The sequence below is a fragment of the Lissotriton helveticus genome, chromosome 8 (genome assembly GCF_964261635.1).
Source record: "Lissotriton helveticus chromosome 8, aLisHel1.1, whole genome shotgun sequence".
Lineage (NCBI taxonomy): Eukaryota > Metazoa > Chordata > Amphibia > Caudata > Salamandridae > Lissotriton > Lissotriton helveticus.
The window spans coordinates 1,496,668,769-1,496,682,601 of record NC_136069.1 but is presented as its reverse complement, the minus strand read 5'-3'; the positions used below and the strand labels follow the sequence as shown (position 1 = coordinate 1,496,682,601).

General features: G+C 42.5%; 1 protein-coding gene across 12 annotated transcripts in view; it reads right to left on the bottom strand.

Moving 5' to 3' along the window:
• PICALM (phosphatidylinositol binding clathrin assembly protein) overlaps positions 1–13,833 on the bottom strand; it is a 519,981-nt gene that overhangs the window by 110,079 nt on the left and 396,069 nt on the right. For all 12 annotated transcript variants that reach the window (XM_078658455.1, XM_078658454.1, XM_078658453.1 and 9 more), the window contains exon 12: positions 8,066–8,166. In XM_078658455.1, coding sequence (XP_078514581.1) covers positions 8,066–8,166 — 101 coding nt within the window. The remainder of the gene's footprint in view (positions 1–8,065; positions 8,167–13,833) is intronic.

Genomic DNA, 13,833 nt, shown 5'->3' with positions numbered 1-13,833 from the left:
TTGGGAGACATGGAGGTCAGCACTAAACAGTAACCAAGGTGTATGATGTCTACCACCCATTGATCTGAGGTGATCTGCTGCCATGTTGTGCAGAACCTTTGGAGTCGACCCGACAGGTATGGTGTGATGGGGGGGGAGGAGAGGTAAGTCACTGCTTGATGTGAGCAGCTCCTCTGGTGGAGCCACTCTTACTCCTGCTTTGGAGCTGTTGCCTCTGTAGGTACCACAGAAGTAACCCCTAGTGGAGGGCTGTTATGGCTACTGGCGTTGAAAGGAGGTGGAGCTTCTGGGGAGGTGGCCTTTGAGTCACCTCCGTAGGCGTACAGCTGTAAGGATCCCAGAGGGGAGCGTGTTTGGAGGGTGCCCAAGGCCTTGGAGGTCTCCATGTCCTTATTGAACGTCTTCAGCTTCTGATCAACCCACGGCCTGGAAAGGCATTCTTCATCAAAGGGCAGGTTGAGGAGTTGATGTTGAACATCTGCCTTGAAGTCAGAGACAGGAAGCCAGGCATGCCTACGGATGAGGACCCTAGAATTAATTCCACACACCGCAGTGTCAACAGCATCCAGGGCACAAATGTATGGGGGTGTTCAAGAGGAGTTTATGTAAAGTGACCAACTCTTGATATCGTTTGTGGTACTCATCCAGGAGGCATTGGAGGAGCCCCTCCATTTCAGCCCAGTGTGCCCTGTCATACCTGGAGAGTAATCCGACTGAGTTGGGGTGGGTCAGCGTGCGGCATATTGAACAGCGACTTGTTTGCCAGCAGTATCAATCTTTTGGACTTTCGTGATCCAGCGACGGTGCGTCACCAGTGCCTGTGCATTGGCTCGCTTGCAGGCAGTGTGTACTACCAAGGAATCGCGGGGGAAGTTTGCCTTTGATGTAGACTGAATCTGAAGGTGAGGTCTCATATTTTTTGTCCAACTTAACAGTCACCACCCGGGCTTTAACGGGTTCTTTAAACATATTAGTGGACAGTTTGAGCATCACTCTCAGCAATTGGGGGTATTCCAAAGAAAGCCAAGAGGACAACGGGTTTCCATCAGGAAATCCTCCTAAATGGCATCTTTATGAATTTCCACCTTGCGGAAAGAGACTGCCCTGATGAGGACCTGGTAGTGTCATCTGGCCGGGAGGAACAGGTTGCCTAAAAGTCGAGGTCTGTATCCCCAAAAAGATTACATCATTATCATCCATGGGTACATCCCTTAGATGCAAGTCATAGGGGTGCCCTGGACTATGCCCCCTAAAACCGGAGTGTGGTGACCCCTGAGGGGAGAGGGGAGGGGGATCAGCGGGTAGAAGGGGTGGGGCGAGATGAGGAAGAAGGAAGAGGAGAAGGAGAAGGAGGAAGAGAGTGGGAGGTGGACGTAGCAATGGTGGAGAGCTGTTGCCCTTGTTGAGTCTCCTATTGCTCTTTTTCAGTGGCAGCAGGTTGATGGTTTCCTTGAAACTGAGCTTGCATTTGGAGCCATCTTTGGTCAGTGCCAGTACCTGGGTAAGGATGCGTCCAGTGTGTGGGTGGATCAGTTTGCAAAGCTGACCGGTGTCAAGATCTTCATGAAGCCTCTGAAGAACAGGTTCGACAGAGCAGGTGGAGGAGGCCGGTCTCAATGAGAGTGCTTTGGTGCCAGCGAGAACTTCATCAGCCTCGGCTCCGAAGGGTGGTTTCAAGAAACTGTCGGTGCAGATAGGGTGGTAGGCGCTGAGTGGCTCAGCTTCAAATATTCTTTAATGCCGAGCCGAGGCTGGGCATGGTGTTACAAGTGTGCATTAATGCTGACTATGGCCGAGAGGCAGTGGCGGACCGGAAGCGTGTTAGCGGGCTTTGAAGCTTGATGCCTGACCCCTTGGAAGCTAGTGTAGGCGTCGGGTAAGCGGGTCAGTACTAGGAAGGAAGCAAGTTTGCTCTTTCCAGGTCAGAACCCGAGCTGGGTTCTGGTGAGAAAGCCTCTTCCTCTGCGGCCTAAGGGTCTGGCTGGGGCTCACCTTCGAGGCCCTAGGCACAAAAGATGTCCGGAGCATCGTCGCTACTCCTCCATGACATTTTGAGCTCGACTGTAGCAAAGGATTTTCTTCAACCTGAAGGAGAGGCAGGCTTTGTGCTCCTGGGAGAGGAAGAGGTAGCAAACCTGGTATAGATTGAATTTGGGGTATTTGGCACCACATCGAAGACAATAGCGGATCGTCGTCCATTCCATCTCAGGCGAGATCTGTTTTTCAATTTGTCTTTACAGTAAGGTGTCGATCCAGAGCTCAGTAACACATGTAAAACGCTGATGGTGGTAGGAAAACAACCTGACAATGGAGCTAATGCCCACGCATATTACCAGCAATAGGTGGAGTTACTGTTACTTGGGGCACGAGAAGATGTTGTTGAAGAAACACAACTTGCACACATCCCAGCCCAATGCTAGATGGCAGGAGTATGTACAGCATGTGTACCTACAGCCATACATACCTCAAACATAGTGGATATTCTGCAAATGTAAGTCAGGCGGTGACTAAAACAATCTCCCTGCAAAGTTTTCGAAAAGGAAAACACAAAAATGTTGGGGAGAAAATGATTGAATCAGTTGATCTAATTAAACAAAAAAAAGAACAAAATGAAAACAAGAGATATATTGTTAATTGAACTTCTGCTCAAATAAAAGGTATTGTTCAACAATGTACATGAAAGTATGATAAAAAAGGAAAAGAATAATAGGCAATAAGAGTGCTCACAGAATCAAAATAAAACACAATGACTTAAAACCAACATAACTCAACCTACAGTCAATAAATGAAAAATGTAGACAGCGCATAACAATTAAGACCTTCAGGTTTTCCGGAATTGAACCCCACCAGCCTGAAATATTTGATATGGCTGTAAAATGCATTTAACATCCCTACCAGTGTATGCCACATCTCAAAAAGAACATGATAAAGAACATGGCTTTACAACAAATTGAACTGCCTCTTGGTTCCCTATGAAAGGGATAATGCTGACACAATGTAGGGAACCCCACAGGGAACCCCACAGTACAAAACGGTCAAAGACCTACAACTTCATCAAGGAAGTACCCAATCTGCTATCCAGTCACACAATTAAAACATTTTTCATCGATCATTCTCAGATAAATGAAAAGATTTTTCGTGAATAACAGGGCCTGAACTAAAAATCTGCATCCTCCCCTCCACTTAACTCTGATGTAGAGGTATTTATTAGTTCCTTTTGGCTCATGTGAAGCAGTGAAGGGAGAGGGATCCGTTTGTTTTATCCATTTCAAATAAAATTGAGTCGCCACTTGTAAACATGTTGAAGCCATATCAATTGCCTTAAATACATCTTTCGCCTGGTAACAATAGTAGCCCACATAGGGTCAGGGATAGGAAGCCAAATTTCCAGTGTGCCAGAACAAGACATGCAGTCACAGTTTGGGCCTCCAAAACTAACAAAGTCTTCTATGCCAGCAATCCCAACTCAAGCACACAGCATAATCTAACTTTGCCCCAAGAAAATCTCTATGCTGATCTTTGTTGAAGGATGGTACGATATGACACAAGCGAAGAAGTTAGAAGCTGGACACAACAAATCCAACAGAAATAGTTAGAGTTGGTCGGTAATCCCAGAACGTTTTGGGGCCATAATGTATTTTATAACCAAGTATCTACTTGAAAGGTGACTTAATAATCTGGACTGGCCCTTCCAGTGGCATCTTCATCTGGTTAACTCGCCAATATCCTCTGACACCATCAAAAAGCACCCCTAGGGCCCACTTACAAGCTGGTTGAATAGGTGGCATCAGCACAGAACTAGAACTGTGCAAATATGTACAGATCCACATGTGACTTTACAGACATACACCTTAATGAGTAGCACTAGAATAGGCTCTCAGGGTTGAAAAACCACAAATGGTGCATGTAGAACACTAGCAATTTAACTAAGGACAATCTGCATTGATTTTGTATTTTTATTTTGTGGAACTGAAAATATTCACTTAACCAATTTTGGTCACCCAAAAGAATCTGATCAGTAAGTGATGTTTTGGCCAACAAATACTTATTCATCTATAATTATGTACAAATGTGAAGTTGAGTAAATTTCATGAAAATGTGCATTGATCTTTTTATTTTATGGAACTGGAAATATTCACTTAATTTTGGTCACCCAAAAGAATCGGAGTATCTGATGTTTTGGGCAACAAATACTTAATCATCTATAATCATGTACAAATGTGAGTAAATTTACCGAGAATTGAGGCATTAAATGCCATCAAAAACTCAAACAGACCTTAAAATAATCAGAAAAGGTATATGTTCTACTCTGTATCCTAGAGTAATATTTCCACCCTGACATATGATAGCTCCCAGAAGCAAAAATTCAGCACTTCGTTCTTCTGCGGCAACTTGTGAAGGTTCCCCATGTGTATCATTTGTTTGGCAACAAAAATACTTTGCTTCTATTTCACACAGAAAAATCAAAAAAATATTTCACAAGCAAACTCGGCATACATGCCCAATTGATTTCGCAAAGTATGAGTCAGGGTACCAATATTTGATACTGGTTTTTTTATTACAGCTCACAGTTACCTTTCATTAATTCTAGTCCGTCTGACTTGTTTATTTCAAGCTGGAAAGTGTATCTTCGTGCCTGGATCAAGCATATAGCAAAGTATTGATAGATGTACATGCGTTGGTGGCAAACAAAGGCAGCTACCATAGTCACGACATTGGCAAACCCCATTAGGTCACATTTAACATAAGGTCTTGAGTTGCTTTGAGTTCCTTTGCACTACAATTCTGGGTCACAGTATTAAAAGATCATTTCTCACACACAGTGTAGTATTCTTGGCATAAAGAGAGGAGGACCCTGCCATATGGCCGTTCCTTATGTAGGTGACAAAGCCATTATGAAGCAGCAGTACTGCACACTGTCTAGGGCAGAAAATAAAATCAGAAGCTTTAGAAAGAATACTAAATACAGAGATAAAAAAATAAAAGCATAGGGTATAGAGGGACTAAGCAAACACTTAAGAAAAAGATACAATATCCCAATGCCAGTGAAAATAGCCAATGCTTGTTAGCATGAAGCAGCTCCTCATCCAACCGCAAACTGGGAACTATAGAGACTGTGCAGCGGAAGAGTATGGCTGCCTCGTAGGGCATGCATCTGCTAAACTATCTGGGCTCTGATATAACCTTTAACTTCTTAAAAAGTAAGCTCAGACACCCAGCAAGTTGAGAATAGGAGAGCGACAGATGCTGGACTACCTCAGAAATACATACAAATTTATAGAACATCTAAATGTTTGAAAATCCTAAAGCTTTAAGTTTAACTTCTTTTCGAATGCTAAGCCATGGGCGATATAAATGTACGTGATTTTGATATCAAAGCATCTTTATTCAAGCATACTCTTCAAACATAAATAACCAGGTGTAGAAACCCATTTTACAGTAGTAAACAATCCAATTTGGAGTCTGCTACCACAACAAAAGTTGTTTTTAGGTCGAAGCCTAGCGTAAGACTGCACACATGTGCAGTATCGCTAACAAGATTTAGTGTTATCAGGGAGATTTCACTAGCGGGCTTTAGGCCCAGCCCCTCTTTCCCATTGGCCGGCGTCACCGTTCATGCTAAACGGTGGCCAGCAATTGGGAAATAGGTGTTCGTGACGTACACTTTTCTCTTTGTCGGACGGCCCACTTGGACGTGCTCGTCCAACTTCTGCTGTAAAAGGTTTCTAATCTTTATGGGGCCATGGCCACATAAAGATTAGAAGCCTTTTACAGCAGAATTAAGTCGGACGAGCACGTCCAAGTGGGCCGTCCGACAAAGAGAAAAGTCTCTGATGTCTTCACAACTACAGTCCGCTATCAATACAATCACCTGGTTCCCTGGCTCCCAGCAGACTTCTGACAAAGGTGGATTCGAATCTCGCGCAGGCTCTTTCCCAGCTTTGACCCCAGAGTCCTTACTGTTGCGGCGGCCGCCATGATGTCAGGACTACCGCTCGCTCGCCTCTCGTCTATCCTCGACTTCTATATGAAACATGTCCGTTGTCTATTTTGATTGCAGTATCACAGTACCGTTTCACTGCGACACTGCACTACGGGGCTTTGTAAAGTTTACTTCTTCTTAACTACTGACCGATTCGCTTTGTGCTAAAACTAGAGTGTATTCGCGCCCCTGAATTAAAAATTATGTCCACGGGGTATTTTGCTATTTCAACGAGTTCACCCCATAACAAAATGGCCACTGTGTGCAAACAACTGACTTCTTCAATGTCTAAGCCACACAGGTGAACTCTGAGTTTGATTGCTTTTGTATGACGTCACGCGCAGTGTATTGTTGGCGAAAACAGAACCTGGGAGATCGAAGTGTTTATTCTTGGCTTTTGGCTGTTGGCTACTTAATATTGTCGCCAACATGCCGGAAAGAGAGTCAGGTAAGTGTGCAGTTAGGAACAGTGGTGAATGGGCGTAGAAGGGGAGCGCGGTTAAGAGTACTGACCATTTTCAGTTCTTTTTCCCTCTGGTAGTCCATTTTTGTAAACCAGGTTCATGAGTCTTTACATACTACCTTTCATATCCAGCACTAAAGCTTTCTGGGTGTTGTAGTCCCGCTTTGCTCCCATTGAAATAATCAGACTGTGTGTGTGTGTCTGTGTGTGTGTGTGTGGCTGTGTGTGTGGCTGTGTGTGTGTGTGGCTGTGTGTGTGTGGCTCTGCGTGTGTGTGTGTGTGTGTGGCTCTGTGTGTGTGGCTCTGTGTGTGTGTGGCTCTGTGTGTGTGTGGCTCTGTGTGTGTGTGGCTCTGTGTGTGTGTGGCTCTGTGTGTGTGTGGCTCTGTGTGTGTGTGGCTCTGTGTGAGCGTGGCTGTGTGTGTGGCTGTGTGTGTGTGTGTGTGTGGCTCTGTGTGTATGTGTGTGTGTGTTGCTCTGTGTGTGGATCTGTGTGTGTGTGGATCTGTGTGTGTGTGGCTCTGTGTGTGTGGCTGTGTGTGTGTGTGTCTCTGTGTGTGTGTGTGTCTCTGTGTGTGTGTGTGTCTCTGTGTGTATGTGTGTGTGTCTCTGTGTGTGTGTGTCTCTGTGTGTGTGTGTCTGTGTGTGTGTGTGCGCAAATGCAATAGGTCTCGCATTTGCGAGAGATTAAGCTATAGGCAATGTAAATGACAATGCCATTTATTTATCTGTTTTCAAAACCAACTCATAAATAAAAAGTTTGTTATTTACAATGCTAATAGTTTTAACTTTTTCGAAGGTGAGACCTATTGCATTGTAAATGCTTGTTCTTTGTAACAGTCACATTATAGGTGTCAGTGACCTTTAACTGATTTCTAAATTGGGATATCAACTCCAGACCAATTTGCTATTTGGAAGGGGCCTATAGTAGGTAGCCCTTTGAAATACAGAATGGATATGAGATATATATCAATGTTTGGTGAGCATAAATTGGTTGCAAAACATTGAAAACTTACAGTATCCCAAGTTGGTGTTGCAACCCATTTGCAAAAAGGAAGTGATCGTGTAAAAACAATTTGTGAGAGAGTAGACAGGAACACTACCAGCTTTTTTCTTTTTCTTTAATGCAACCCCATTTCATTTAAGGAAAACTGCCTGCACTAAAAAATGTATTTATTTATTTAAAGGCAATCTCAGAAATGGTGGTATACTGACCCTAACCCTGTGATGCCCACCAATTGGAATGAGTCACAATTTGCAACTTACCTCATTAATATTCGGAATTTTAAGAACGGTTCGTAAAATTTCTCATCGTTTGGCAAATACATTGGTCACAAATTGCATCAAGCTTTCTGCGACCACTAATTCATACATCTGGCTCCAAATATCTGTACTTTGGCTTATGATGTAAACTTTGAGCATCACTGTATTCATGATCTTTGAAGGGGATACTAAAAGCACTGCTTTGAGTCTAGTTATATTTGAACAATAGAAGTAGCCTGTCAAATATAATTGTTTCCAGGTGTTTTACATCAGAACAGAATCCCACAAACCACTACAAGGAAAGGACAAACAAAGTGGTGAAATATACAGCAAGAAAAGTGGCAACTATTTTGCTTACCTGCCCAGGTACCTGATACCTGTGCTGGAGCTGGTAAAGCATGAACAGGGGGCTGATACTCGGGTTGCATGTCAAGCAGGTCATTTGGCACCCTGGGCGTGCTATAAGAACACAAATACATACATTGGTTTCCAGTTTTTGCTAACAGAATAGAACTATGCAGCAACACACTGAACAAATACTAAAAACAAACAAGCATGTTAGTTGTTTTCTACCACTGTGAATCTGCATGGCTTAGAACAGTAGACTATGAGAAAAGATACAAATATATTAGCACACGGCAAAATCAATGGCTGGTGATGAAACCACCTTTAATGTGGTGAAATAATGTTTTCAACTGTATTGATCAAGAAGACACAATCATACATCCAATTTTTAATGAAGATTCACCTTCAATATTTGTCAGCTCAACAAAAATTCCTTCACTGTGCTGACCGCTGTGCGTTTCAAAAACATTCAGACCTGCCAATAGTTTTGGACAGTTTCTGGGTTCCCTGAAGGCATTCAGGCCTCTAAGGCACTATACTGGAGCCAAGGAGAAATGGCAATAGTGGGCAAGCCTAGGAAGTACAATGGCACACCTGTACACAACACTAATGCGCGGACTATTCTTTAGTACTCCTGGTATGTTCTACACATCGATTGTTTAACATCAGGGACCGCTTTGAACTCTCCTCCACAACATTTCACCTTTTTGATGCACACCATTTGAAAGCCCCACAAACACACTGCTATTCGAAACATTATCTTTAAAAACAGCAGGGCTTCCAGTATGAAGGAAGTCATACAATGGTTAACTTTAATTTTAAAAAACATACATTTGAGGACAGCCTTATTCTCTGAGCCAATATCCCAATCTGGAGATGTCAACAGCAGCCTATGACATATATGAAGGACTAAAGAGTAAAATACTAGTCCTGTCATCTTCCCACATCGTGTGGGCTCTTTCTTTTAACGAATCTTGTTCCCTTACCAGTCATGCAGTATTCCCTGAGAGTTGACTCGTGTACACAGTACCCTTTCCAGAGCTACTAAGACCTTTTCAAGGAAGGTCATTTTTAGTTGCCTTTCTGCAAGGCATAGTTGGTGCACTGCACTCGTGCTCATACAAGATCTTGTCATGCACATCTGCAAACACCACCAAAATCCTCACCTCTTCTGTAAACCAACAGTCTTTAACAGCTGTTGCTTATAGACTTGTAAATGTAGTTTTGGGTGACCCTGCTAGATTCAGCTCTTCAAGTCCACGTGTACACTACACTCACGGTGGTCTACCCTTACTCACAGGACTGGTGGCTTTGTAATTCATGATGTAAGCTCCAGGAGGCTCACAAGAAGGACGCCAATTTGTTTACATGCCTGGCTCCCTGATCGAGCACAGCAAGCCCTCAGCCATGCCCTGGCTCATTCCCCTCACATTTACATTTCCTGTTTTTAATGCTCTGCAGATGCATGTTTTTGAGCAGGGTTGGCCAGTGCTATCACATCTACTTATATTTAGATCCCAGGTTGAATGAATTAATGAACATATTTATTAAGCGGAAACTTTTGCCCAGAGGTGTCTTGGCGCTGCAGAATAAGAGAAGGGGTGAAACTAACCACTTCCTAATTTTAAACAAAAAGCCAGGTTTTGATGAAAATTCCTTGAAAACTTGTAGAGAAGGGGATGTTTTGAGTACCAAAGGCAAGGAATTCCAGAGCAGAGCTGTGGATCTGAGAAAACCTTTCCCACCCCATGTGGTGTTTCTAAAGGGAGAAACTACAAGATTCTTGGCCATACTTGATAGGAGAGTCCTGCTAAGAGTGTACCACCTGAGATGTTTTCTGAAGTAGGCAGTTCCAGACCCATAAAGGGTCCAGTATGCTTTGCATAGGGATTTGAAGATGAAACACAGTTTCACCAAAAGCCAATGAAATGTGCTAATGGTTCCCTTTTCAGATTCAAATCTAGGCACTTTTTAGAACAAAGCATGCGGATGTATTCAGCAGGGTTTAAAGTTTTTTTAACAGCCTGACTGAAATATTGAGGTAAAGGCTATTACAATAGTCAAGTCTGGTCAGCACTATTGAAATGACCACAGTTTTGAGGAGTTCGAAAGGCTGGTATTTTTCAATTATTTTAATCAGTCTCAGACAGCTAAAAGAGGCCAAGGTAACCTTAGTAATTTGATCTTTCAGCTTCAATTCATTATCAATCTCTATCCCTACGTTTTTCACTTTGATACCGGAAAAGGAAGTGCACCCAAATCAGAAGGCCACCAGGTGTGTGCCCAGAATGAGGGGTTATTTCCAAATAGGATAACCTCCGTTTTGGATGAGTTTAGTTTTAGGCTTTTATTCTCCTTCCATTTATTACCTTCCACCATGCATTCCCTGAAAGAGTCACCAGTGTTAATAGCATTTTTAGGCAATGACACAACAATCTGCGTGTCATCTGCATAGGAAGCCACAGACAGTGAGAAGGACTTAATAAGTTTGGCAAGTGATGTGACGTAAAGATTTAACATAGTAGGGCTCAGAGATGATCCCTGTGGAACTCCACAAGGCAGAATGTAGGATTTAGAGGAAAAATCTCCTACTGAGACCCTTTGTTGTCGATTAGGCAAATATGATTGTAGGAGATTAAGAGTTCGGCCCCGAATTCCTAGATTCCGCAGACGGTCAGCCAACACCAAGTGGTTGACTGTATCAAAAGCTGCGGAAAGATCCAATGTAAAAAGTAGCATTCCCTTCTCAATCTAGGGTGAATCGGATTTCTTCTGTTGCTACCACCAATGCAGATTCGGTACTATGATGTTTTCTAAACCCGAACTGGATATCATCCAGCAAGTGGTTGTGGTCAATAAATATCGTTAGATGCTGATTGAGTACTTTCTCTACCAGATTTTCCGGCTAAGGAAGCCTAGAAATGTGCACATAGTTGTTCAATTCTCTAGTGTTATGGCTAGCTTATTTTTTTTAAGAGAGGGATAACTGACGCGGACTTCAGCAGTCTGGAAAGACTCCCTGTTTGAACATTACTGCCAAAATATTAGCCAGTAGGAGCGCTAGTGGTTCTGATGCCCTGTGGATTATTTTGGGTGGGCACGGATCATGAACGGAGGCTGATTTAACAATGGCGACAATTTCTTTACTTGCTCTACTGAGGGTGGATCTTAGTTTTTACATTTTATGTTCTCTGGATCTGAATTAGAACATTGTGTTTTAGTTAGAATAGTTAACTTATTGTTAGTAACTGGTTAAATATGTTCATACCCTTCTCTTAAAAAAAGCATGCCACAGAGTCGAAAAACTCTTGGTTATTGGTTGCTGCATTGAAGGTATCAGACAATAAGTGTTTTTATTAGGTTGATCTCTTAATTTCATTTTAATGTCTTACTCGAGGTTAGCACAGTGAATAGCAATTCTGCGGTGAAGCACTGTTTTGAAATGTCTTGTTGATGGCAATCTGTTAGCCTGACTTTGTTGCCAGGAGACTCTTGTCCGGACCTGAACAATTAGATCTCCAAGGGTAGAAGCTGAGCTTTCTTAATTGCACAGTCTAAGGCAGAGGTAGTGTTGCTACTCTCGTGAAGTCATGCTCCCATATGAAGCAAGACAAATCTTTGCTGCCTCTGAGCTATTACTGTTTCTTATAATCGTTCTAATAATATCACTGTTTCTTGGACATTGATTCCAACTCCTACTGTCTGGGCGACGTCATCACCCGAGCTCTATTATTGGCAGACCGTCTCTCCGGGTGGTTTGCCAGAGCTATGCGGTCATTGGTGCCAAAGCACAGGCGCTCTTTTAGGGCTAACAGCACATCCCATTGCACATCTGCCGGAAGAAGTGCAATACAAACAAAACTGAGGTCACTGTTTTTTGTGGCAGAGATGAGCTGTGGTCAAGTGATTTTCCAACATGAGTAAAGGGGATTGCCAGCACCCCCATGATCCCAGCAACATATGTGGGTTTCAGGAGTTGCAACAGCTTCACATTCCTCCCTGAGGTGGATGTTTTGGGCAATGTCTGCTTTTGTCACCTAAAAATTGTAAGGGAGATATAGTTTTATTCCTCATTTTGTTAAGCTGACAAATTCGCCGTTGTGTTGATTTTTGGAAAAAGTGATATTGAGCTATTGAAAAGTATATTAAGTTGCTTCATTGGTCCATTCTCATTTGGAACCACACAAAAGCTTCTTTTTAAAAATTTTAACCATAATCTAATTTAATATTTTATGAGCCTTTTTTTTTTAATTAGATGAAATGTATTGTATTTCTGCTACCCCAATTGGTTATCATGTATACATCTTTGTATTCACTGTGCAATATGTATTGTTTTTTGCATGTATCTTTTATGGCCAAAACGTGCCGAAATAAAGATCAAATGAAATGAAAAGTATATTATATTACATTTCTAGATCTAGCCTTCAATTCGGAAGCTCTTTGGTACCGTCAGTTGTATGTCGCCCACAGCCTGACGCATATCTTTACTGGGTCACACAGAAAGGAAATGGAACCACACTATACGTGCTCTGATGACTTGCCCCAGTTGGGTCATGGCAGAACTAATGCTGGTTGAAGCTCTCTTGAGGGGCCAGAAATGGCACTTTAAAAAAAAATAAGTATTGATTATTTAAAAGAACTATACGACTAGTAAAATATTATTTTCATCTTCGCTGGGCATACTATAAAGGGAGACACCGGATTTTTTATTTTATTTCCTCTGATGTTAACAACAGTTTATAAGGCTCTCTCCTCCAGAACCTGATTTGTGAACCTCTACTCTTCCAAGTACAAAAACACTGTGTCAGACTATGCACAAACCTGAGATTTGTCGTAGAATTTCCTGATCATGCCACTCTGTGGTGACTCACAGCATTGGGGGCTTGTTCCAAGTGAGTGGTTATTAAAAAAATAGTTTTTCTAATTCATTCCGATAATATTACGCAATCACAAGAGGCTCCGAAAATAAAGAAAGGTCTTTAGCACCCTATATTGCTGACTCAATGTTTCCTAAGTAGATTTTCCCAGCTTGCAAAACGTTTATATATGATTATTGTGACGAGTCAGACGCATCGCCTGACCACGACTGCCAGGCTCCATCTTTATCTGAGACCCCGCGGTCATGTCTCTCCAGCTCTCAAACGAGGCGCCGCCTCCCACTGTCTGAACATGCAAGTTCGAAGCCATGGTGTAACAAGCATTTCACAACCGAGGTCTGCAGCTTCCCCTTGAGAAGTTCAAGCATTATCAAAAGCATACTTTGATCTCTTTCTTCACGTCTTCGAGGAGTTCAAAGGTTCCAAGAAAAGGTCAACTTTTCCTTAGAGGTCGCAGCCACCATGTGGAATCCCTGCCTCAGCCGATTAGTTTTAAGAAATATGCTAATGACTAATAATTTCCCTTAGTAACTCATGTTTTCTTAGTGTCACAAAACCACACTAGTGCTTAATTTAAGCAAGTGGTTGCAGGTGGTGAGTACCAGCACACATGTTTTTGGGGACAGGGACTTTTCCTAACAGTATCCTTTTTATTCGGCCCCAGCGTTCAGCAATGTGCGAGTCAAAAGTGCTGGTAGAGGGCCCCTGAACTTTTTATTTTATTAATAACCCCCTGGATTACACTGTGGGTATGAAACACAATATATTATATGATTTCATTACTATTTGACAATATGAACAGTTAATAATTACTAGTAAATTAGAATGCATCTTCTGCATGCATAACCTGTGGAACGTTTGTCAACTATGTGCAAATGGCATGTTTCCCCATGCTGTCTAGTGT